This window comes from Gymnogyps californianus, chromosome 6 (assembly GCF_018139145.2).
Source record: "Gymnogyps californianus isolate 813 chromosome 6, ASM1813914v2, whole genome shotgun sequence".
Taxonomy (NCBI): domain Eukaryota; kingdom Metazoa; phylum Chordata; class Aves; order Accipitriformes; family Cathartidae; genus Gymnogyps; species Gymnogyps californianus.
The window spans coordinates 23,351,787-23,378,119 of record NC_059476.1 but is presented as its reverse complement, the minus strand read 5'-3'; the positions used below and the strand labels follow the sequence as shown (position 1 = coordinate 23,378,119).

The following is a 26,333-nucleotide window of genomic DNA, read 5'->3' as shown; positions in this document are numbered from 1 at the left end:
TTTAGGACAAACCAGACATTTATTTAATCAAAATAATTTGCAGAAGTTAAAACCAGAAGCTACACAGTTGGCTGTAACAAAGGCACATGTTCTCTCCCTTCCAAATAAAACCATAATTGACACCATGTTAAAAAAAAAAAAAAAAGTGTTTTAGGACTTCCACAGGAAGATTTTTTTTTTTAAACACAAATTTGCCAGTTTTTACCACTGATCACAAGAGATAGCTGCAAATGTGAAACATGCTCATTTTCTTAATTCTTTATGAGAGCCTACCAAAGCTACAACAAGAAACTATCACCTGCATTATACTGTAGAACATGTTAAAATTCACTGAAAGAACATGAGGGATTTGAACAAGGCCTTAAAGAAAGTCAGCATAAAGGATCAGTATGCTTAAGTGACATTCTGGAAGATCTGATGTCAGTCATATGTTTGTCCTGTAAGACTACAGGCCACATTTGCACACTAAAACACACATTCTGCATTGGAATCTGATGATTCTTCTAGGACCTTGAAGACACCCATTTTTTCCTTTTTAATTTTTTCAGAGGTCTTCATTTGATCTAGGATTAAAACAAAGCAGAGATCAACAATAATAGGTGAAGTGTCTGCAACCTTACTATTGCAGACATAAAAGTCGTATATATTTTTGTTTGGATTTGGAAAGCAAGTTGATAAAATAATTTTGCTGCTTCATCAACAGTTTGCTACTAAAAGTTTGTGCTTGAAAATATTTTTCAGTTGTGTATTTTAAGAAAAAAAAATTCCAACACCTCTGGCTAAATCTGAATGGAGATAAGCCGTTTTAAAATCTGTCTGAACTAGTCTCATTTTCCTCAGAAGAAAACAGAATGCAGTACACGTATTTAGAGAAGTTATGAGGAGAAACAGAAAGTTACAGCTCTGCTAAGCAATATTCTTTTCTAAAGTTAAAAGACCTACATCTTGTTTTCCTAGCACTTGCAATCACTATGTTGCCCTTCCAGTGAATGTAAAGCTAGTGAAAAAGTACTGTCTTTATAGCAAATTTCATAGTTATGGCTTACGGGGTGGGAGGTGGCATTTCAGTTTCTAAAGCATTAACTCCAGTTAGCTGTAGTAAATATTCAGTACATAATGCTAGACTAATATCTTTGTATAAACATTTTTTGACAATTTTAATATACTAATTTTGCTTAGTATAGCCAAGGAAAAAGAATAAGCAACCATTATAAATATGATGCACACTAATAACACAAAATAAATGGCACCTTCTCCAACTTGAAAGGAGAAATCAGATTGTTTCACAGCTTGAACTTGTAAACATAGAGATAGACCATATTATCAGTGCATCAAGAATCATTTTCTATGTTAGCAGTCAGTTAACTGAAAAAAGAAGTTTTATAGAACAATTTCTTTAGATAATCTAGGAAAAAAATTTAAGTATAGCAACAGTTCTCCTAAGGCAAAGTTATTTTACTCAAACTATACATATCACTTATTTAAGGCTAGCTATCATTTTTACTTCTAAATTATGTAATGACTGATTTTTTCTGTATCTATGCTTTGAGGCTTATCTCTCCTAAAGATGCTGAAGGAAACAAAGCATACTAAATCTACTGCTTAGACAAATTGGACAAGAATTTTTTTCCTTTCTCAGAAAAGTTAAGGTTTTTTATAATATCTTGGCCTGATGAAGCACTAGAATTTGCAGACAACCTCAAAAATTTTATTTTTTTTTTTTTTAAATATTTGATCCACTGACAAGCCATGGTAACTCTGAAAAGCTCGATTTCCACCCCCCCCCCCAAAATGTTACACTATATTTTGAATTATGATAGTATCAAAACAGGTTTTTAAACAGGTTTGCTGAAATAAATCTTTTCTGAGAATAATTTCTATTTTGATCAATTACAGCAACTTACATGGAAAGTTGCTTTGCAGAACACCTCCTAATCTATGCTTTTCATTCACAGTATGCTCGGGGCACACTGTGCATGAATGTGGTTTTCTGGAATACTTTTGTTTAAGTTCTGTATTTCTTCTTCAGCAAATCCTATTGGAAATGTCATCAAAAGGGCCAAAGGGTCCTTCTTCAGATGTACAACATGGCTGTAGGGAAGTGAAGCTATGGCAGCTTTCTACATATAAAGACTCTTACAAAATATGAATTTACTGTTGAACAGAAAAAAAACCAGATGAAAACTCTGACTTACCAATAAGATCACTTCTATCCAAGAGTAACTCTAGATCTTTATCACTGATTACTTTTTCTTTAGATCCTTTAACCTCCCTGTTGAAGAAGAAATAATCTCTTTTAATACAGCTAAAAGCACGTTACAGTTAGTATTGCATAAAGTCAGTTTTCCCACATAGCAGAATCCCTAGGACATTCTTTCCACTATGAAGATCCACATACCACTTCATAAGACAAGAGAGCTATTGACAGCTGCTTGCAAGCTGCAAGTTACAAACTCAGGGTACAAGAAAAATATGAAATCTGCATACCTCTCATAGTCTCTCGATTTCAGTAATTCTATTAATTCCTGAGGGTCCAGGCAGCTCTTTGACTGTGCTAGACCAGATTTGCCACCTTTAAACTGATCTGTAGAAAGGAGAAATTTTAAGAAAGTACAGAGACAGGAACAAATTCTGTAAATTGTTAAATCAACGCTGGATGCACATCTCGAACAAATTACTCTTGCACATCAAAACTAATGCTATGTTTCATTGTTTTAGCCCTCAGGTAAACACACCTTACGCTAATAGCCTAAATGGTGAAAAAAGTCAGAGGTACGTGAAGAGTTTACATGCAGGCCTTTCACCTTCTAGCTGTAGTATGCAGAAGAACTGATTGAAACACCAATTCAACATGCACACACGCACACACAGAGCAGAAAAGCCATTAGTTCTACTTACAGCAAAAACATTGTAAATAAAGTTAGATGGTGGATGCTGAAGTTTTTTCCCTTTGTATTGTAAGCTGGTTGAAACAAAGTAAGCAGTATTAACCACAACATAGGAAATGCGTAAAAGATACGTGGTTTGCAGAAAGAACATCCCTCAGTTTAATGGACTAGACAGACATGACAAAATAATACACCTGACACAGGCTGGTTTCTTGAAGAGACTATGCTAACACCTATCTACACACAAATCTGGATGTCAGCTCAAATATCCATAAAAATTATATAGGATTATTACTTAACTAAAGCTGAGCATGGATGAAGTCAAGCTCAGCCTTGCACATTTCAAGGAGACAGGCAAGGCTTACTGTTCTGTGCCAAGTTTCCTCAGTTTTTATCAACACATGTACCCATTTTCTTAATGAGTCTTCATCGATCCCTTTCACCACACTCACTGCTGTTCTTTCCTATAACTTGGTTTCAGAAGTCCTCCCCACACCTTTTCCCATTTCCCTCCAAAGACTGGCTGCTTCTCTGTGAAATGCTAATCAGAAGCAAGTTCCAGAGGGGTGTGAGCTACAGGATTCTCTCCCCCATTAATATCTCCTGCTGTGACACACAGGATCCAGGTCCTGTCATGCATTTAGTGATGCAGTCTCTCCCTTTTAGTTTTCAGAGTTTCACAAATTATATGGCATTGAATTAGTGCTGTACATGTCTTGAGTTGCAATAATAGTGACACAGAGAAAAATACAGAAGATCCTATCAAGCACTTAACACTTTAAATAGAAGTTTATGTCCATCACTTCCTCTTAGTCTGACATCTAATTTAACTAAAATCATGCTGGTTCTTATACAGTTTCCTAGGCAACTTTCTTCAATAAAATAGAAGCACAAGACGGAAAGAGTAATCTGGTGCTGAAGCCAAAAAAGTATTCTGTTTTGCAACAAATTCCAGTTCTTAAGCTGCAGTACTTGTACTGTACACACCCTACACAGTTAGACACTACTGAAAGGCCTGACTTCAGTAAGCTTTCCTCATTCACTCCTCCAAAGTTCCAATACTTTTTAGATATTCAAAATGACAGGATCCATTACATCACCTTTACATTTACACAGTGGATCCAAAGGTTCCTGGAGGGGACACCCCTACCTAAACTGCAAGATTTAGATATGATTCACCAATAGTTACCAAGATGAATATTCAACTCATTGCAAAACTGAAGGCACGATCCAACTTGACACTTAGCTTCCTTCCAGTACAACTAGTCCCAGTTCCCATTGCTACTTTAGTATATGGCAGTCATCTACTAGTAGAGCCCATTCTGTTTTGTGCGCTCATCTTGCCACTTTGGTTTTAACTTCAGGTTGGACCATAATCAAATTATTAAAAACAAATTTTTCTTACTTAAATTTGTCATTAACATGCCTACAAAGAGTCAGACGGCAGTCCTGATAGTCACACCAAGACAGCAGTGGCAAACAGATTACAAAGAAAAAGGCTAAAGCTAGGATAAATGAAGCATCTAACAAAGATTACCTAACATCATCCAAAACGAGAGGCAAACCACAGCTTACGCTTGCAAGCAGTGCACTGTGCAGTCGACAGCTGTGGCCTTTCTGCCCCTTTATGCCCTCATGAAAATGCTCCCCCCCGCCCCCTTAATACACTATGAGAAGTTCTTAACCTCCTTTAAAGTTTAATATAAGGCTAATTATTGTCGGAAGCCCATACCAAGTTACAAGAATTGTATTTTTCAAGTGAGCTTAGTGTTTGGAAAATGCTATAGGGAGCTACTGTCCAAATATCACAAACAGAATAAGCTACGGAAGCAAAGCAGGATTCCTATAGGACCCAAACAAGAAGAATTTACCCCCAAAAGAGACACTTCAACCCAATCACTTTCTAAAGACTTTCGAGTATGACCAGCTACATAATCAAATACACAACAAGAATCACCATTGTTCTGCACATAAAATCAAGGACTATTGTTCTATTCAGCACTGGTTAATTGTTCAAACAGGACTACTCTACTGTGGTTATAACATACTGTTCTTAAATTCAGAAGGACAGATGCAAACAGGATGCTGAATTTTTTTTACAGTGATTTTACAGCTCTAGGATTTACAATCTCAACCAAGTTTCGTAGGAACCCCCCAGAAACCAAATTTTCTATAGTCTCTACTCATTTTACCAATTTTAATAGGAATACTCCCTACTCAAGCAATTCTGCCAGTGCAACTGGAAAAATCTATTGCTAAACTTCACATCATGAAACACTGCTCTAGATGTCATTAGGTAGGCATATTGCTCCAAATGAATTGTTATAAATTAAACTGCAAGCAGTAAGAACTTTTTAGTCTGTTTTTCCATTTATATTCCGGTTCATTTAATTTGATTTTAAAAAGATCATCAACTCAAACTTGTCATCTACCACCAGCATTTTCGATGCTAAAAGTCCAAAAACATTTGGGTCAAACAAACTATCATCTTGCTGACAAGCTGCCAACGAGCCCAGAGCTCTACTCTCTTATTGCCTGGTCTTACCTATATTTCTTCCAGGTAGGCTCAGTGTCCCATCACCCCTCTTTTTTTCCTTACCTACTAGTAAAGGAGTAGTCATAACACTGTGATTCCAGAAATACTAGAAGTGCTTTCCTTCAATTTGCTGCAGTGTGTCTAAAAGCATTTTGAAAAGTAATACTATACTTGGGAGGATGAAGCTTTTTGCATTTAAGAAAAAATACTAAGCAATCACAAAACAGCAGAGTTCTCTCTTGACATTTAAAGAAGTAACACATGCTTACAGAAAGTCCTAAGAGAAAGATACTAACTTTTGTGGATAATCAGCTTCTCCAACTTCCTCTTGGCAGCAGCTCTCTCCACAATCTTCTGGTCAATAGTATTTGCTGTCACAAGACGATAAACAACCACCGGCTTTGTCTGGCCAATTCTGTGACACCTGTCTTGGGCCTGCAAGTCCGACTGAGGGTTCTGAGCAGATAAAGAAACAAGTTAGCTACACCATTAACCATTTTTTAAGAGACTTACCACTGGCAGCATTTTCAATAGTGAGCTCAGAGTCAGCGTGGAAGCAATAAGCAGGGCAGCCATGGTATAATAGAACTCTACATCTCTTTACTCAAACTCATCCATGACAAGCTCTGCTGCTGCAGCTGCACAGCCAGAGTAACCCAACTAGCTTGGAGTGCTTCTGCACTATGTGCTGCAGTTTTCAACAGATGGACATGTTTTGTATCACAAATTTAGGTGAGGGTGTTAGTTGTAGGTTTGTGGGGTTTTTTGTTGGAGGATAAGAAAAGGGATTTTAAAAGTTTCAGCCATTTCTGAAGCTGCTTTAGCTCTCCTGAAGCTGAACAGTAATGCAAACAGTAGAGCTGTCTATTAAAATAAAGTGAAGATGCAGAGGTCCTCAGTCATTTCCTTCCATACCTCTCTTCTTCCCAGCCTCCAGACTCACAGGAGCAGCAGAATCCTAGCTAGCTAAAACACACATGGCAAGTCACAGCAGGAAATTCAAGGGGCTGGTACTAACATGGCAGCTGTTGGACACAGGGAACCTGTAGAAGGTCCGGCTACATTCAAACTTAAATAATAAATCAAAAGAAGGAAACGAATCCACAACAGTAACAGAAAAACCCCTCCTGCTTTTGGTGTAACTCAGGGGCAAACAGGCTAGTTTTGGAAACCAACCCTAACGTTGTATTCGACAAGCTAAGACTTTTCAAACAAGGCTGCATATTTCATATATAACATGTTTGCATACGCTACTTACTATTTTCTTCATGTAACATTTCATTAAAGTTACAGAAATGGTCTATACCATAATGGGTTAGTAAATTATTATCAAAAGCAGCAATAGAGAAAGCATTTTATGACACATATCACTAGGTTAACAGTCTGTCAACATACCCAGTCACTATCGTATATGATAACGGTGTCTGCCGCAGTTAAGTTAATGCCCAAGCCTCCAGCTCTTGTACTCACTAAGAACAGGAAGACTTCAGGGTCAGTATTAAATTGATGCATCTGGAAGAGAATTCATCTATTAAAAAACAGCAGATGGATCAAACACAACATAGCTAATGTTTTGAGACACCAGTGTTTAAAAAGATGAACATAGATAAAATACAGCACACGCTGACAGAGGCCAAACTAAGGCTTTAAAAAACATTGCATGCTTTTGGGACAGGACAAGACCAAGAAGTGAAGCAATTGTATTTTCTTATCTGATGATTCCAGTCAATGAGTTGTCTAACACAGAGCGGAGATGACTATAGTGAGGTATGGTCCAAATCACATTCACCTCCACATAACCTACCATCCAGTGATGAGCAAGGTGAGCACAGTCCAAACTGGCAGAGCCTAAAAACCTATCTACTTCTTGACACAAGCAACAATCTAAAATACTGATGCCAACTTGACTGTAACTTCCAGCCACCCTGTATACCTCCTCCTCTTACTTCAAAACTAAGAGTAACTTTCTGGCCTCCTACTCAGCATCTAGCCTACTTTCACAGCAAGATGTTTCCAAGTGTCAGCACAGCTCCTACCAGGTCTGCAATACCAGTCAAAATCTAGTCTACTTAGTCTGACCACCCACATGCTGGTAGAAAACTGGAAATGTATAGTAATTTTCAGGACTTTGATCACAGCAGAGAAAAAGAAACCATCACCCCACTGCCAGGTGGAAGCAGCTACCCAAGCTCTCTAAAAGCCCCATATCCTCTGGGCTCTCCTGGACATCAGCATCTGCAGCGCCAGCAGCAAATCATGGAGCTGGGAAGAGCCTTGCTGAACTTACACTGGTGACCTAGAAGATTTCTCTCATCCTGCACCCATAGCACACTGTGGTAGGTACACAATCAACTCCTAAAAATCCCCACAAGCCAGCAGTATAAAATTTTACCAGCTTAATAAAAGTCACTATAGCTTGCTGACACATTGCTAGTTAGCCTTTCCTCTTTAAGAACCAGCTCTAACAGTAGCAACCTAAGTGTTTAGGGGTTTGGTTTTCCTCAGCCACACTGTGGCACAGAAAAAAATGGGGCAAAGGGAAGCACAATTTGAGCTAGATGATCTGTCATCTGCCACTGTTTTTCCTTATCTTCATAAACACTAGCGCATACTTTGGAGACCAGATGGCAATTACAGCACATCCCCTAGATACATCCTGTGTACTTCCACCATATACGCATTGCTCTTTTACATCCCTGCAAACCCTCAGAGAGGTGGTTTTCCAGAACCACCCTGCATGGCTGCTCTTCATGATAAATATATGCCTCAGTAGTAAGGCATTCTGTGGTTATTTGAAACCATTACAAGTATGCAAGAACAAAAGGATTGCGCTAGAACAAATCCACGTGCAATTTCAGGCTGAAGTTACCAGGCGTCCCACTAGGTACAAAAACTCTTTTCCTGGACATCTACTTTATTTGGCATTAGACTTGCAGTATGCTCCCATAGATGCCGGCATCACATCCTGGATGCTAGGAAACAATATGTGCAGGGGTAAAACCAGGATTAGCATCTGCCACAATCTAGATGTATTACATACTTCACATTTGGGCAGAGCACATGAGCACCCATCATTCTAGGCATACCCCAAGATATTGGTTAGTAACACATTTCATTGCTTCAGTATTTCTGAGCTGCAGATATTAAGCAGCAGCAAGGATGTCAGTTTTCAACATAGATGTCTTTTGCCTATTAAAGGCTAAATGCTGTGCGGAATCATATTCCAGTGTCATAGGAACAAGCAGAATTTGCTAACTGGCTCAAAAGGCATGTAGATCTACTTACATTTTCTTCTCTCTCCGAGTAGGACATAGAGCCATCCAATCGACTAAATTTGAAGTCTCTCAGATAGCAGTAATCCATCAAAATGTCAAGCATCATAGTCATTTGCGAGAACAACAAGACCTACAAAACCAGGAAGATTCCTTAATACCATTTTTTGGTCATAAGGAGACAACTATGGCCCCCCCACCCCAAAATCATTAGCTTTACCTTATGTCCTCTCTTTTTCAGTTCTGGAAGCATTCGGTCCAAGAGTAGAAACTTGCCTGAATTCTTTACTAGATCTTCATCAACCTTGGAACAGGGGAGAGGGGATCATATATTAAGAGGGAAGGATACCAAAGGTTTCCCTGACTCAGAAGCACCAACAAAAGCTGCGTGAAAGCTTCTCGCAGAAACAAGCTTGTACCATCTTTTTAACCAAAGGCCGTAAGATTAGAAGCAACACTAATTTTAGCAAACCGTATTGAATCAGTTAAATCATGATGAAACTAAACCAAACCCCGCCATTTCATATGCCCAAATAATTTAAAAAAAAAAAACTAATTAGTTTTCATCCCATTTCTGGAAGGAGAAACCCTGACGATTTTAATTTTTCCACATGGAAAAGTGCTGTTGTTTCTTTCACAGCTTGCAATTAATGCACAAGGCTTCCACCTACTGGATATAAGGAAGCACTGCTGAACAAGTTACTACACATCAGCCAAGTGACAAAAGTTCACAGAACAAGTTTTCACACTGCTACCTTAGACCCTGCTTTTGCTCAAGAGAGTTTGTTAGATCTAATTCTTGCTATGGGCTAAGAGCAGTGATATAGAAACTTCTCAGGTCTGAGCCATACAGCAGCCACCTCAATAATTCCTAATCCATTTTGCTGAGCAGGAACTAGCTCCTGCAAGTGGTGTCAACTGTCAAACAGTCTGCATTTTCTACACATTAACTAATTTCCCCTCGTCTCATCACCCAGACTGGGCTATCTGTTTTTTTATGCACTGACTTTACATTGATAAACTTCAACAGCTTGCTCCTGAGTGCAGCTGGATCTGTTATCACTCACTGAACAGAAAACATGACTACACATGCCCACAAACCTACATTTAGAATGTGCAGGCAACTTCCAGTTGTTCAAGATTCTTTCAATTCAAATTACTTCATACTTCCCTATATTGCCAACTGCTTTGTGCAGATTAAACTACCAGCTAGCCTTTGTGATAGAATTTGGATTTTTTCCCTTTTGAGGAGGAGAAAGGATGCTGTATTCTCTGAGCAGACAACTCTGTTGTACTTGGTTCAGCCCTTCAACACCTCACACTTAAAAGTTACCACCGCACCTCCTGCAGTGTGCGCAATTTATGTTGTGAACAGTTCACCAAGGTCAGAATTTTTTGTTTTGAAAATTAACCTTTGTGAGGAGAGCTTCAGGCAGATCCTAAAACACCTTGAGTCAATGGAACCCAGCTACTGTTTGAATTCAACAACTTTGCTCTCAGCAGATGAGTGCTGCCATAATGAAGAACACTACAGCATCACTATGCAAAGGCTAAATGGGCACAGAGGCTGAACTGGTCTCTGCAACTGCTGCTGCAGGAAGCTGCAAATAACGATTCAGTACACTGCTGGAATTCGATGGGAAGGCATATGCCAAATACATTGAAAAGGTCATTCTTTACTGCTGTGAGCTCACCATCTATTGCTTTTTAATGCCTGGAATAATTTTTCTCGTAATCCTTTTAAAATATGTACCTTGAATTGTTGTGTAGCAGGGTCCAATGGATATTCAATAAGATAGGGGTGATTACAACATTTCCTCAGTAACATCATAATATTCTGCAGTTTAAGGTTCACCTCTGAATCCATGGGAATGCTCACTTCTACCACTGGCCTTGAAAAGATACGTCATCTTATTAGTACAGAAGGTGTCACCTTATTATGCTACAGATACTGAAGAGAAAAAAATAATAATAAAACCAAAATCAAGCAATGTATTCACATGCTGCGTCAAATGTCCTCAAAATCTCTCATAGTTAGTAAAGCTATTGCCACACGAAACTTCTTTTAATGCCACACTTGGCTCCAAAGGCACAAGGGTTTGCCATTATTGGTTTAAAATACAAAAGGGCAGTCAGTAGCAATCAAGAGCAGAAAAAACAACTTGTGCAAGTCATCCAGCAGAAAGGGGAACAGAAGCGAGCCCTCTCTAAAACAAATGGTCAGATCTCCTGCAGAACAATACATAAGCTATTCCAAAATCAGCTCTCTGCCTATCTCATTTTGACGACACGTACACATTGCAGGATTCCCAACGAATACAGCTATTTAGCTCTTCCACATCTAAGCACCGTCTCCAACACAAGGGATCCATGCATACCATAAAACTAATACAAACATATATTTACGTGTCTGTTCTTGCAAAGTACACTGAACTACAATAAAAATCTAGCAAAATAAACACATTTCAACCCTGAAGATTAACCTGGTTTTCCTTATGCCCAAGGGACTTCCAACCAATTTAGAGCCACTAACAGGCCTTGCCAAACTCAGGAATGAACATGATTCCTCAGCTCCCTCAGTCCTAAACCTCAGCTCTGATCTTAATCACCAGGAAGTGATCAATACCTGTCACCAAAACAGCAATAACCGTGCTGGCCATTTGGGTTCCAGGCCTCTGCTTAAGCCTACGTATTTTACAAAATTTAGCAAGGAAATTACTTCTCCCTTTTCTCCAGTCTTGAGCCCGAACTTTGCTTCCAGTATTCCTGAGTAATTCTGCAAAAACCTAGGAGTTAACTGTAGTTAGCACACCAGCATTATCCCTTGTCCTGTCTTTGAGCCAATAAAAGATATACCTGTGAACATAATTGGACATGAAGACAAAAGGTTTACCTGAACCTTACAAAGCCTGCAAAACCTAGCAATAAGCCAAGCTCTTCAGCTCTTTGTCCTCATTGCTAGCTGTAGCCAGGACCTAAGCTATTACAATGAAATTTCAACTACCAAATAACTAAGATGAAGCAGTTCTTCCCTGGCTGGTACCCAACACCATCTTAGACCTTGAAGCTTTGGTGAAACCAGAGTTCTTCACTACCAAAGTGTTTTAATAGCCCAAAGGAATTACATTTCACACCAGGACACTGTAGCTTTTTATGGATTACCAATAGCACTATCATTACAGGACCTATCTAAGATTGTGACTAATGAAAACAGGGACTCAAGAACCAATTTTATTGCTAGATCCTGCAAAGGCCACAGGTGTAGAAGTAAATGTCTTGTAGTTAACTATAATGAGTCAGTGAGTGATGGTACAATCTAATCATTGCTATCATGGCCCAGCAAATATTAGGTAAAAGCAAAGAAACAAATCATAAAGCTACAAGGATAGTGAATTACAAAATACCATTCTTCTTGATCAATTTCAATAAGCAAAGCTCTGGAAGCAAACTAAGAGGGAGATATTCAATATAACAAAAAATAGAATCTTTCAGGGCAGGCACCTCTCTTTTTCTACTTCCTCTTGCATTTTGCTGATCAATTTTTCCAAGTCATCAGGTGAACCATTATGTTCTTCACAATAATCAACCAGTTTTCGACTACGGCGTTTTGGTCTGCCTGTAGGACTCAACTCAACTACTTCTTCCTGTAGGAAATGACAATGTCGCCATCAACAGCAGGTAGCTTCAGATTCAAAGGCCTATGCTGACCCAAGAATTCTCAATACTGAAAAGAGGTCTCAGTGATATGCATCATGCAATACTTACTTAGACTCAGCAGCTGTAAGTTTTGCTAAGTAGAAAACGCAGCCCAAATTTTAAAGGTCTATAATTGTAGATTTTGAAAGCTTCTACTTGATTTTTAAAAGCTGCATTAGTACCTCACTGATTTTACAGCAGAAACTGTCAACTCTATGAAAATTGTCTTCTTTTTCCCCCAAGCTACAAGTAATCAAGAACATATTTACACTCATATTCTATTAGTTCTATGCTCACTGAGGCCAGTCACAGTAACTGCCATTGAAATAGATAACAAAAGGATCAGACTAAAAATTTAAGCAAAAAGTGCGTTCAGTTACAATGGTAATGAAGCAATACCAATGTGCTTTTGCCTACAAACCATTAATAGCAAGCACATTTCTAACATCTGTATCAGTAGATACCTCATTATTTCCAAGCAGTTTCCTAATGGTGCGATTTACAATGGCAGTATAGAAAGTTTCTTGCTTCTTTGCCAGTGGTGCATATACCACAACTTCTCGTTTAGGAGGAACCTCAAGAGCAACATCGGATTTCAGTCTTCTCAGTAAGAAAGGTGTCAGAATCTGAAATGTTGCGCAGAAATGTTACAATTACTCAAAGCTCTCAACATGGCTAGTTTAAAAAAAAAAAAAAACACAACAAAAACACAACACACAAATGGGTCTACTGATATAATGCTATTTTGACAATTTAAAGCAAGGGAGCTAATTTGCAGAGTTCCATATTTCATTTTTTAATATGGATGCCTACTTCAAAACTTGTACACATATGCTGGCAATACATGTGTTCAAACAACATATCCACTGACATTTGAAAAAAATAGACGTGTTTAATAAGGGTGCAGTAGTAACTACCTACAGACCTTTCAAATAATTTTCATTAACTGAAAGTAATTTTGTTATGAAACAGCTCATTTTGATTGTTATATTTCTTAAATCAAGTTATTCCAGGAAAGCCCCAAACCTTTAACTGAAATAAATAATAAGTTGTCATCGACAATTATATCTAGAAGATACAATTTATATCTCTCCCCATCAGCTTATGATGGGAAAATGATAGTTCTGTAAGCATTTACTTCCACACCCCTGCTTAAAAAATGTTTTGAGTGTTAGTTTGGTTTTGAAGACAGGCACATTATACAACTAGTTTGTCAAAAGGTATACTGTTCAACACCTAAAAGTTACATAAATTCCCTCAAAGTTATCTTTCAACAAAACAAATATACCAATTAAATCTTTTGGCAAACAGAAGCAAGCAACCGCAATTAAGTTTGACTAAACTCCGTTCAGTTCCAAGAATAAAAATGAGTCATTATCAAAGAGGTATATTGTTTCTTTCAGCGTTTATAAGTGCTGTAAAGATTGAAAAAACCCACAAGTCTAAGGAAGTCCAGAACTGCCACAAGAAAAGCCTCAGGCCCAGAATTCAGCTCCACAAACAAGATTTTGACACACTTCATAATAATGGTCAATGTCAGAAATAAACCATGAAAAAAACCAACACAAAGAATAAATGAAAACCTGATGCAGCATATGCAAGATGTTTTGCTCCCTTTCTTTAGCAATAATATCTTCGGCAGTTTCTGTAATGCTGGTAATATCAAACCAGGATTCAAAGCTATAAAAACAAAGGGGAAAAAAAGGAATAGCTTACTTCATAGCTATTATTCTTCATTATTTAAGTATATTATTCTTCTCTTATCCTGCAATTTAAGAAAAATAAAGCACTAATATCCATCACGAACAGAGGGTGAACAGGAGGTATTTCTGAAATATACCTGTCAATTCAGATGCTTGAGGTTTTAAGTGATTGGTAAAAATACTAGTATTAGTTGGAATATTCACTACGATCTATTATATTCAATCTAGTCTACATCTTTTTTCCTAATTAGTGCAAAGACTGTTTTGGCAACATTCTTCCACCTCACCCCCTACTGCTTCAGAAAAGTATCTGTCTCCATGGGTCCCATGTCTGCCAGCCTCACACAGCTTTCTCCAGTACCTTAGAGAATCTCAAGCAGCACCAGGCACTTCTGATTAGACAAACATCTCTCCCCCCAAATGCTCATGTCTTAGCTCAGAGTTGAGCTTTCACTATCCATAGAGCTGACAATTACTTCCTTCCTTTCTGAAACAAGTAAGTGTGAAGGCAAGACACATTTCAAAGCCTTTACCACCAAATAATCATACCAAATTACAACCATACCATAAAACAGCTCTTCACATGCTGATACAAGTTTAATTATTAAAGAGTCACAAAACACAGAGCCCAAACAGAACAAAGGGGAATAGTTTCCACCATCAGATCGCAACCTACCTTTTCAAATCATCAAACACATCTGGCAACAGGAAATTAAGCAATGACCAAAGCTCTGCCAAGTTGTTTTGCAGGGGAGTACCAGTCAACAGGAGTTTATTGTCCGCATTAAATCGTTTCAATTCTCTGATAAGGCGGCAGTTCATATTTTTAATCCTGTGACCTTCATCTACTATCAGGTATTTCCAGAAGCAGTGCTACAAAAAGAAAGGATATTTCAGTAAATCTTAGCTTTACTCCATCAAAACATGTGCCAGATGAGATAAGCAGCACTAATAAGACTGTCTGATACCGCCCATTACAAAGATACTATTTACTGTTGTTTCTCACTTTGCCAGACTAGAAGAGCTGAGTCCAAACAGTTAATGCCATACCTGTGCTTCGTGGTGACTGCATTTAGAAAGCTTAGGTGATTACAACAAAACTTCTACAAGAAACTCATCTCACTGAAACAACCATTCTGATGTTAACCATGATATTTATACACTAAATATAGCTTTTACTCCAAGCCTCCCTCACCACCACCTACAGAGAGGTAATAAAAAGAGCAGGTATGCTGTAACTATCTGCTTAGTTCACTTTTTGGGTAGTGTTCTGTTTGAAGAACTTCTTAAGCATAAAATTCCAGAGCCACTGCTACCAAGGAATCAGAAGTGAATGCCATTATAAATGCTACAGTATAACACTCGTCGTACAGGCAGCATGTGGCTTTTTTTTTTTTACTGTATTCAAAAGCATTGCTATTAGTGATGAGGCATTCCACCCGTCCTAGGGCTTTCAGGATAACTTACATACCTGCAGGGCATTTCTGTCTCGCATTGCTATTTCAAAGGAAGTAATGACCACAGGATGGATTTGCAGTGATCCTTGTCGCCCGTGAATTTTACGAACCAGTTTACGACGTTCCTGTTGAGCTCCATGATAGAGCATTAATGGAATCTGAAAAAAAGATGTTTAGAAGTCAGGTGAACCAAGCTCATTTAAACCTGAACAGAAGATAGTAGAGATAATTAGCTCTGTTACAAGAAGGCTGTAAATACATAGCAAGTCATGGCACAGTGTGTAGTAACCGCATAAACAACTACAATTAAACTGATGTTCTATATAGAGAAAGTTTCAAGGCAAAGATTTAGAATAAGAATTAAATAATTTGTTCTTTTAAACCTAAGGAAGAAAAAGGAAAATTTTCATTTCTTTTACCTCTGGAGTAAATCTCTTGAATTCAGACATCCAATTTGGAAGAGTAGACAAAGGACCGCATACTAAGAATGGACCAGGGACTCCTCGCTCCACCATCAGTGCTATTGTTGCAATACACTGGATTGTCTTCCCCAACCCCATTTCATCAGCTAAAATGCCATTGATACCATTTTCCCAAAGCATCTGCATACACAGAAAGAGAAATGTAAATGCAAAATAACCAACACACCTTACGAACAATAGACATCTTTAGGAATGTAACACCTGTGGAAACTCTCTACTAGGCACATTTTATATTACAGATGAGGATGATTTTCTCCATGATGAAAATAAATACAAGCATCTTGTAAACCCCAGACATTGATACGTAAGTGTATGTGTTTCTAGCCAGTTAAGTGCCTGATTAGGGCATAAAAAAACAGAACAGTATCAAAGGAAAGGATGTAAATTAGTGTTATATCAAAAGGCACTTCAACTGCAAGTACAGCTCACACTATCCAAATTCTTACTCATCTCAGCTCCAAAGAATTCCCTTAGCTCCCCCCTCTAAAAGACCAGGTTATTGTGCTGATGTTTCAGTTTTAGCTATTTAAGTAGCTTCTGTAGGCATAGCTACTTCACCATAGGAAAAAAGTGCAATTTCTGACCAACACAGCCACCTGCTGCAGCCAAAGTTCTTTGTGTAGACACTGCCTATTCTGACAAGTGACAGAGCAACCTCTCACAAAAGAACAGAAAGGAAGACACAGAAGTGCTCTTCGGCTACTCTATCTACTATTCATAAAGATTCATAAAAAAGGTTATTATAACTGAGAGCCCAACTAACGAAGCTGGTTTTCCCCCCCAGAAGAGGCCTGTCTTCCCTAGGCACTTCCCAGTGACAGAAGACAGTGAGCAAGTTTAAAGGCTGATCTCACAAGTTAGTGCCAAAGCCTGTTAAAACAGGATACATACACCTGTGGGGAAGAAAAAAAGAAAGAAAAAAACCTAAGGGAAATACGAGATCAGTAGCAGAATGAAAATTAGTTCTGTCTGGCTCTGATAATTAAAAAGCAAAGTTGTCCTAATTTGGCTTGCAAGCAAAAATGGGTAGAAGTTAAATACGTATGTGGGCAATTTTTACGGCAAGTCTCTTTAGTTTTTTATTTCAAAGGCTAAAGACAAAACATTTTAAAACACTGTGTTAATACTACTAGTTAGATTCCAAGATGCAGAGAATGGAAAACTCATCCGTGTCAGGCCTGCAAGGTAGGGGGTCTTTAAACACCTATGGACTAGGTATTCAAGCCCTTGAGAGAGAAAAATAGTAAGACTGTCCATTAGTAGTATGCACAGTCCTTCTGCTTTCACGAAGTATTTGTAAGGAGAGACTGAAGAGACAGTTGAGTTGAATAAGAAAAATAGATGGAGAAAAGGAAGATGGAGAACAACGAGAAAGTCTAAGAAACATTCACAAACACAAATATCCTCCCCACGCTGAAACATTATATCTGCTGCCTGATAACTTTTTCATAACACCAGATTCTTGTATCATGAGAAATAATAAAGAACTGCCTCTCTCTTCTTCACCTTCCCTGTACCAACTATGATCACAGACTTCTAGTGTCTCTTCCTCTCCATTTCTCTGTTTCCAGTCAGCAACAGATTCAATTTCATCAACAATCGCTCCATACCCTTAGCCACTCCATGCCTTCCACTTGGTACCACCTCATTACACCGCCAGTAAAAATCTTTGGCTGCTGAAAAGGCACTGGTTGTCCATTAAATTTCCGTACTGGATCAAGGAATTGCTTGGCACTGTGTCGTACAGCTTGACACAATCTATCCTTAATGACGCTATTTGAGTCTCCATTTTTCTGCAGGTCTTCTGGACACAGGTTGTCAGAAGAGCTTTCATCCTATAGAGGGAAGTTCAAGGAACACATGACAAGTGGAATGCACATCAAAGCCCAGCTAAGACATACTTTTGCCCAATTTACACCAGTCTTAATGTGCAGTGAAGTAAGCCAGCCCCTGACACAAAGACTTATTTTGAGTAACTGTCAACTCAAGAGTAGAATTTACTTTTAGGATTATTATTACTACGTAGGTAGATGTCAACATGCAAAATTTCAATGCCTTATATGCATTCTTTACTCCTTTAGAATTGAAGAGCAGTGATAGCTACTGAAGCTATTGGGGCTTATAATTTTCTACCCATAAAAGCAAGCAGACTTAAAACCTTCCTCACAGCAGCTGGCATTTAATGCAGCTATTTCCCTTCTGTAAGCGGATTCTAGAGAATGTTGGAAAGAAATTCATACTGTGCATGTAGCTTTTAAACTACAGCGGAAGCAAAAGAGACCACACTTGTTATCTCCATGCTTGAATGCTTAAAAATGACTATGTCTTAAGGTCTTATACACCAGCACAAATATTTCTTAGTAAATTCCTATTTCCTTTATTTTTGAAACTACAGGCATTCTATAAAGTATAAATACGTTCAAATTCAGTGTTTTAAAAAAATAAATCAGAAGTTTTCACCTTGGATTTCTGAAAATAAGTATTTAAGTGCATTCACTTGCACCACTTTTTTAAACTCCTAATTCAGGACTTCAATATCTAGCAGAGAGATGTTTATTTACAGTAAAAGTTTAAAGATATGCTATAAAGTATAAAAAGCCCTCCCTCCCTTTGGGCTTAACACACTTAAACTGAAATAACATGTGCCAACATACCTGATTTTCCACTTTACTTTTTTTTGCCACTGATAATATTTCCTGGAAACAAAGAAAAAACTATGCTTATGCGCTTTTCAACCTTAAAGGCTACTACAATTTGTATTTCATGAGATCTTTTAATTGAAAAATCTGGACATACTTTAAAAAGCTTTCCATACAACACCGTTAATCATACAAGTGACTCTAAACAAGGCCACACACCAGAGAATATATTCCAATTACAAAGGGTAACCGAAAATTCAGCTGGCGATGTAGTCTCTTCACAGCTTGCCTCCCCAAAGACTTAAAAAAAAAAAAAAAAGGCATCTGAATTCTACAGGTCTGACAACACTGCTCGTTACATAGATCTTTGTTGGAAGACAGTCATACATTACAGACAGACTACTGTTGGCTGTTGGTTGATAACCTCTGATGGCAATGTACGAGAATGTGTTGCTCTAAAATACAGATGTCACATGGCAATTGTCTCACCAGTTAAAATTTGTGCTACCAAAATCCAGACAAGCCTATTTATAGTTATGGCCTACCTCTTTGGACATAATTTCTGAGATGTTGTACGTCCCATCTTCTCTCCCCCTCTTCTTTTTTGCACCTATAAGATAACATTTGAGTTTATACAAACTATCGAACATTAAAGAAACTAAAAACACCAGTACTGACAAAAGGCAAAGCCTAATACATTACCTGATTTCTCCTCTTTGCCATCAACTGGATTTTGGCCCTAAAAATAAACACAGGAAGAAGTTCATCATCTTATGCATCTCTAACTATCATGACACAGATAAAAAGATGTAATCAGCCTCAAACTGTCGCCTTTGAAAGCTTCTTGAAACACTTTTACTGTTAAGCTGTTTTTAAAAATACAGCCAAAAAAGTTCCTGCTTATCTTTTTTATTACTTATTCAGGATCTTGGCTGAATAAACAATCATTGCTAAAACAAAAAACCTCAAGAAAAATTCAAACCATTTTCTTTAGTATAAATTAGTCAGAAACATCTCCTTAAGATGACTGTCATGGTATGCAATTTTTAAGCACTTTTAAACAGTCTTATTATGGTTAAAATAAATATGGTATACTAGATAGATCCTGCAAGTCAAATACTGGCTAATCTCACTCACTTAGTTTACCTACCTTGATCAAAATTGACATCGTAATTTGTCAGACTTTTATTCAGAAAGTTGCATAGAATAGCTAGTTAATCTTACCTTGGCAGATTTTAACATCATCTCTCTCTTTTTTTCTAACTTCTCTTTCCTCCTCTGTTCCTAAAAAAACCCAAACCAAACCAACCAAATCACACACATTTCTCATCTTCCAATAACACCCACAAGAGAACTAGCCATTATAAAAATGATAACAGGCATAGATTACATTGGTAATGTAGAGTTCTGTGTACTCTACAGACTTTGTTTTTGCAGTCTCACTAAAAGGCTCTATTCTGACATAGTTTAAAATGATAAAGCAAAACTTGGACAAGAAAGTGCAACTGCTCTGAATTGCTTGTCAGTGAATACTTTAAACACTTAAATACAGTAATTTAGAAAGACTCCAACAAAAATATTCCCAATTGCAAACTCCTTGAGATCACATCTCTTGCAGTAAGTTTTCCACGTATCCAGCTCCCCTTCAACTTCTACATATTACCACTTGTGTTCATTGTGGAACAGAAAGCAATGTAAGTAGCCTACAATGCCTTTAAGGAAGAAGTGCTTTCATGTTTTGAAGAATTTAAGATTTTCATTCCATCTACTATTTCTACTTGCTGAAAGCAAAAGGACCCTGGAAAAAGAGATAAAGAGACCTTGGTATTTATCAGACGGAGCAAGACTTAGTACTGCAACATGCATTCTATCAATGCAGTAACCATGAATTCGAGCTGACAGTTAAACTAGAGAAGTATTTCAGAAAGGAGGTTCCTGCGGTCTATCAGTGTCACTTTTCTGAGAACGTTGTAGCCCTGAATCTTTTCACGCGAGAGAGAGAGAGAGAGAGAATCTTAGGAACTTCTACAAGCTTGTTCATAAAGGTACAGTTAAGAAAGTCAAGATAAAGCTAGATATGAACTCAGCAGCCCATGGATTAAAAACCACACATCAAATCATTTTATGGAAGCTCTTTTTTGGGAACAGCATGGCCTCAGATCACTGTAATTTATAAATTCGTTTGAGGGAGGCCTACATTAGCATCCTGAAGACATGCCTCATCTTCAGCCTTCAGCAACTAACACAAATAGGCTGCACAACTTCCTATTTGTCAATTCTTTGCATCTTCTCTCCTCCCTCCAGGTTTTCTAGCTCCCTTAAACTTTGTTTCTAATTTTAAATATTTATTTTCTCTTCCTAGCACTCAGGCCAACAGAAGAATTGTAAAAATATCAGTGCTACCTTCACACTGTGATCTTAAATTGCAATTCATGCTCTTCCCAGTCTGATTTATCTATTAATTTATAGAACAAATTCTGAATATTATGTAAAGCACCACTTCATTCCTGGGCAGTACTACCAGTAGATTTTCACGTTGTTATTGCAATCTTAACAGCATTTTTACTTCAGTTCAAACAGCTGGATGGCAAAAAAAACCCAAACAGATGGCAGCCCATTTTAAGAATCACCACTGCAGACAAGAATACACCTACCTCTAGTTGCTGCTGTTCCATTTTGGTTAGCAAGAATTTGGAATAGATGTTGCTTTTTTCAAGCAAATGTTGAAGCCTCTTATAACGCATTTCACTTGACTCCCTGTCCCAAGAAGTGCGAGCCTGGCCAACACAAAGAGATGTCAAGTATTTATAGATGCTTCAGAGTTAATGCTTTTAATATAACGAAGGCTTCTTCTACACGATAACTACAGTTGTCTCACACACACACAATCTTTGCCTTCCAGTCATTATACATCTATGATTTGCAAGTGTATGGACTCACATGTACCTATGCTGCAAGATGAAAGTAACTGAGGGTTGCATTCACTTGCATATGTAAACAGAGCTCTGCAACACACACGCTTCCAGTGCAGTAGCACAAGGCATTCAAGGGTTCAAAGGTGTCTCAACTCCAATTTATAGATTTAGAGCAAAATGAAATTTAAGTTTATTTGCAGCCTGCAAAATTTGGGAAGGAAAAAAAAACCCTACGTGGCAAAATTCAGCACAATTTCCCAAGTATGGAGGAGTCCCAACTAATGTGCCATTTGCACAAAGGTTCAGCTTTTCATTATGAACAAGATAGTCAGACAGCTACAAAACCATCATGCCTAATTTACAGAGGTCATTTCCCAATGTGAAAACAGTATCTTCTGCTTGCTTTGCTTACAAAATCCACACATGCTTTTAAAAGTAACTTCTGTTGAATTAGTCAAGGCTTCGCATTTAGAAGTTTGCAAATTACTCTTTAAAACTCAGATCAAGACTCCTCCAAAAAGTAAAAAAGCATTCACCCCTCTGCATTCATCTGATATCTCAATCTAACAGGCAATGTCAACAAGTGAAAAGGTATAAATTAGCATCTCCAAGAGAAACCCCAGAAAGGCAAGATGTAGAGCTTTACAAGATGCTTATCTATGCCATTGCCCTAAGACGAAACACCGGGGGAAGGGCACGCTAAGACAGAAATGCAAAGGAATCTTCTGAAACTACATAGACTAAATAGAGGGAAAAAGGATATTAGCTGAATCATGGGACAAACTGTGTGACACAGAAAAGGGGGAGCACGTTTCTCTCCCCCAGAAATCACACCTTTATTTTCCACAAACAGTACTCCATGTCATTCTTATCAGGTAGCTATCACCATATTCTTTTATGAGAGGAAGAGATTGCCTTCTCGTGATTTTCCATACAGTTTTTACTTGCTTCTGCTCTCCCCAATCCAGTTTTTTTCCATCAAATGAAAAGTACCTGAGCTTAGAAAGATCAATCCTTGATGGCAATGTCAAGAGAGAATATAATTAAAACTAAACTACTTCATTCAGCAAATTGCTGTTGCTCACTTTTCATTGGAGTGAACACAGCATCCTTCCATTAATTGGTCAATCTGAAGGACTGTTCCCTTGACCAACTGCGAAAATTTCAAGGGGAAAAAAAGAAAACTCAAAGATGATGAACAGCATTGAACTCTTATGATTTCTCCACTTTGTCCTTTGACTCAATCTTCAAGCCTCAACAAAGTGGGGTTTTTTTCCCCTTTTTGACTGAAAAGGTAAAAAATTTGCCACTCTTTCATCACTCTACATTCTTATATATTTGCATAGTGGTATTTTGCCATCCGCCCACAGAAAGAACAAGTGACTTTTGCTGAACTGCTGTACAAATCACCTGGCAGGGGGTTTGCCGAAGTGACAAGCATAAAAACCCCAGAAGCTTCAAGAACATCAGCTGCCCCCAAGATGCCAGTAAGCCTGGGTTTAATGACATGAGTAATTTCCCTTGGTCTGACTGGCCCCAGATTGCACAGAGAAAGCATGATAGAAGCACACAGAACAAGGAAGTGATATCCTTCCTAGAGGGAAGCTCTGTGGATGCTCAAGAAATTGAGACAACACAAAAAACCCAGCCCTATCACATTATAGCATTGTTACAGAAGTGGTTGGTTGTGAAAGAAATTAAATTCTAAGTGCTTTTCTCAATACTTCCTGTGCAACAAGATAATTCGCTCTACAGGGGTTTCCTCCTTACCCTCCAAAAGCATTGCCTCCAAATTTTTAGTTCCAAGTCTGATCAAGGAATACCTGAAGAGAAGATCAGACAGGCTCTATCATAACTTATTGTTTGCAAGAAAGAAGATTATGAGATTTCTGGGAGAATAAAGTATTATTTTCTAACTACAGTATCACAAAATGCTGCAGCCTAAAAACATACCTTTATAAATCACAACTTTTCTTAGTGAAAAGAAAAAGAGTAATTAAAATTAGTTCCAGGTCTTAGAAATTGTATTTTTCATGCCCTTAGAATAATGCTTCAATTTTTAAGGCATCAGTCTCCTGTGGGCTGAATATAAAGCTATGTAATTAACAGGAAATAGGAAAATGAGAGCACTCTGAAAGACGGGAAAAAACCCCAAACACTGATTTCTGAAGTATTTTGAGCAATAGCATTAGTTCTTTAGAATACAATTCCCAAAAGAGCATTTAAAAGAAGAGTTCTTTCAAGCTTATATTTCCTTATGCCTGAAATACAATACCTTATATAGCATTCTGATACCTTGATAATTTGTATCAGCACAGGTCTAGAAGCATCATGTTTTCATGTTCTCTCTCCAAAACAGATTGGTTAATATCAACCAATGCTTAATATCAACACTTGAAAACATTCACAGCAAGAGAGAAATGAAATGTAGTAATGATTATGTCATTTGTGTTAGGGATGTATCATTTCCTTGAAGCAGTCTACATCTCCTGCAACATAAGCAAACAGAAGTATACAAACCAAACATCAACTCTCAGGATGATTACAGGTACATTTCTCCTGGCAGCAATGCCAGCTCAAGCAGCTCATGTTCCCCTCAACTGAGGGGTGCCTGCACAACTGCGTGCAAGGAAAAGCAGGAGAGCAGACCAGGAAAGCCACTGGCATAAACCCAATCCTTTTTGGCTAGGCTACTTCCTTGATGCAGTTCAGTTGCGGCCTTCAAACATCACTGCAAAGAGAACGAGCTACCAGTGACAGCAGCTGCCTAAACTATACCTGCTACCAAAAGAAACGCATAACCGTGCTTATTTCTGGAAAGGATAAATGGTATTTATAGAAGTGTCCTGCAGAGCTCTAATCAGATCGTTTGTTTGGTGGGGCTTTTTTTTTTTTTAAGAAAATAAGGACCAAAAAGAGGAAAAGCAGCATTATGTACACATACAGAAAAGGCAAACAAAAAAATCTTGCCTTTAATATTTCAGATAGAAATTCAGAAGAACGTGAACTTATTACCCTTTCTGAAATCAGCTTACTTTAAAGGCATGGTATCTTAGATTTCTAGGCTCGGAACGACAAAAGTAAAGAGGTCATCTTCTCGTTGCAAACTTAAATACATATAAAATGCAGTAGGTTTCTTGCTGACTGCAAGATTCCACCGTCAGCCTTCAAAAAAAAAAAAAAAAAAAAGCCTTCCGCGGATGATCAAAGGCGCTTGTGAATCACAGCCACCGCCCGGAACTTTAACAGCCTCTCACGTTTGTTTGTTTTGAAATCAAAGGAGCTGCACGGCACGCGGCCCCGGCCCACAAGCCACCGCCGAGCGGACTAACGGCGCGGGGGCACGGCGCTCAGACCCCGCCAGACCCAGCCAAACCCCGCCGCCCGGCCCCCCCACCCCCCCCGGCCCCCGCCGCCTCCGCGGGGCAGCCCCAGCTCGCCGCCCCCTCACCCTCTCCAGCATCTGCCGCTCCTTCTCCAGCCCCGCCGCCTCCAGCTGCTCCTCCTCCTTCAGCATGGCCGGCGTGATCACCGCCGCCTCCGCCTGCTCCCCCATCTCCGCTCCCAGCGGTTCTGCAACGAGCGCACGGTTACCCACGGGGGCCTGCCTGCCTGCCCGCCCGCCTGCCGCCGCCGCCGCCCCCCGCCCGCCGCCCCGGGCTCTCACCGCCGCTGCTCGCCGTGTTCTGGGCCGGCATGGCCGCGCGCCGGGGCCGTTGGGCGCGAGGCGGTTGCGGCACGCGCAGCCACCACCGTCCGGCGCGCCCTGCCGAACTCCCGCGCTCGCTGCCTCACCGCGCGCCGCCCGCCCGCCCGCCTCGCGAGACCAAAAACCGCGCGCTGCCCAAGCCGCGCGAGAGGCGGCGGGGCTCTCGCGAGGCCGCTCGCTCCGCCCCCTCCCGGGCCCGCCCGGAAGCCATGTCGACTCCTGGCAGGCAACGGACACATCCGGGCGTCGTTCCGCTGCCTTCCCCGCCGCGCCGCCGTTACCCCGGGCAGCTGCTCAGGCCCGCCCCTGCTCGCCGGTGCCCCGCGTCGGGCCCCAGTGCTGAAGCGCTCTTGGGCCTGCCCGCCCAGCGTGGGGGCTCTACACGCTGCAGTGAGCCCTGGGCCTGCGGGGCCTCGGCCGCGCTGACGCTCGTTGTTTCAGTTAACCCGTGCTTCTGGCCCTGTGGTGTACAGCCGGGCCTCGACGAGCCGCCGCAGGCCGGTACCGTCAGCGGGCGCTGGCCAGGCACAGCGTAGTGAAACTGCCTGAGCTTCATCGTCCTGCTTCCCTCTCCCTGCAGGAGCGGCACCGGTACGCGTCTCAGGGTCTCCACCTAGAGAGTATGGACATGGCAAGGGCTGATTATCTCCGTTAGTGCAAGGACCTAAATACTTGAACACTTCTGATTTGTGCCACGAGAGGGCAGAGGAACGCTTAGAACCCAAATGAGAGCTGTACGTCCCTCAACCGGTGGAAAACTCTCTTTCCCAAAACATAGTCTACATTAAAGTAAGCATTTCTAGTGTTCAGAACACAAACACTTTAGCTTCACCTAAATAGTACAAGCTGTCAAAATAACTTCGGGCTTATCACCTCAGATCCATAAAAAAAAAGCTGTGCTAGTAATTTCTTGCACCTGTCTGTCAAATAGATTGCTATTTTAAACTGGCTCCACACGCATGGGGACCAGAGCTCCTGGTTCTAAAAGGAGACCTGGAAAGGGAGAGAGGGGAGGAAAGAAGCAGCAGAAGAACAA

At 39.6% G+C, this 26,333-nt stretch overlaps 1 protein-coding gene across 3 annotated transcripts; it reads right to left on the bottom strand.

Moving 5' to 3' along the window:
- HELLS (helicase, lymphoid specific) lies at positions 1-25,307 on the bottom strand. 3 transcript variants are annotated; one of them, XM_050898666.1, is made up of 22 exons: positions 25,256-25,307; positions 25,040-25,161; positions 21,328-21,450; positions 19,898-19,957; positions 19,376-19,412; positions 19,219-19,283; positions 18,689-18,730; positions 17,645-17,869; positions 15,972-16,154; positions 15,567-15,710; positions 14,772-14,968; positions 13,976-14,072; positions 12,857-13,018; positions 12,198-12,340; positions 10,450-10,588; positions 8,917-9,000; positions 8,710-8,829; positions 6,820-6,936; positions 5,721-5,880; positions 2,488-2,584; positions 2,196-2,272; positions 1-563 (listed from the first exon to the last, which is right to left on the bottom strand). In XM_050898666.1, exons 1-22 carry the CDS (start codon positions 25,284-25,286, stop codon positions 466-468), a joined length of 2,523 nt encoding a protein of 840 aa, XP_050754623.1. In that variant the 5' UTR covers positions 25,287-25,307; the 3' UTR covers positions 1-465. The 3 variants fall into 3 exon arrangements, with proteins under 3 accessions (XP_050754623.1, XP_050754625.1, XP_050754624.1); XM_050898668.1 differs by lacking the exons at positions 25,040-25,161; positions 25,256-25,307 and adding an exon at positions 24,624-24,645; XM_050898667.1 differs by lacking the exons at positions 25,040-25,161; positions 25,256-25,307 and adding an exon at positions 23,884-23,945.
- Between the last annotated feature and the right edge of the window lie 1,026 nt (positions 25,308-26,333).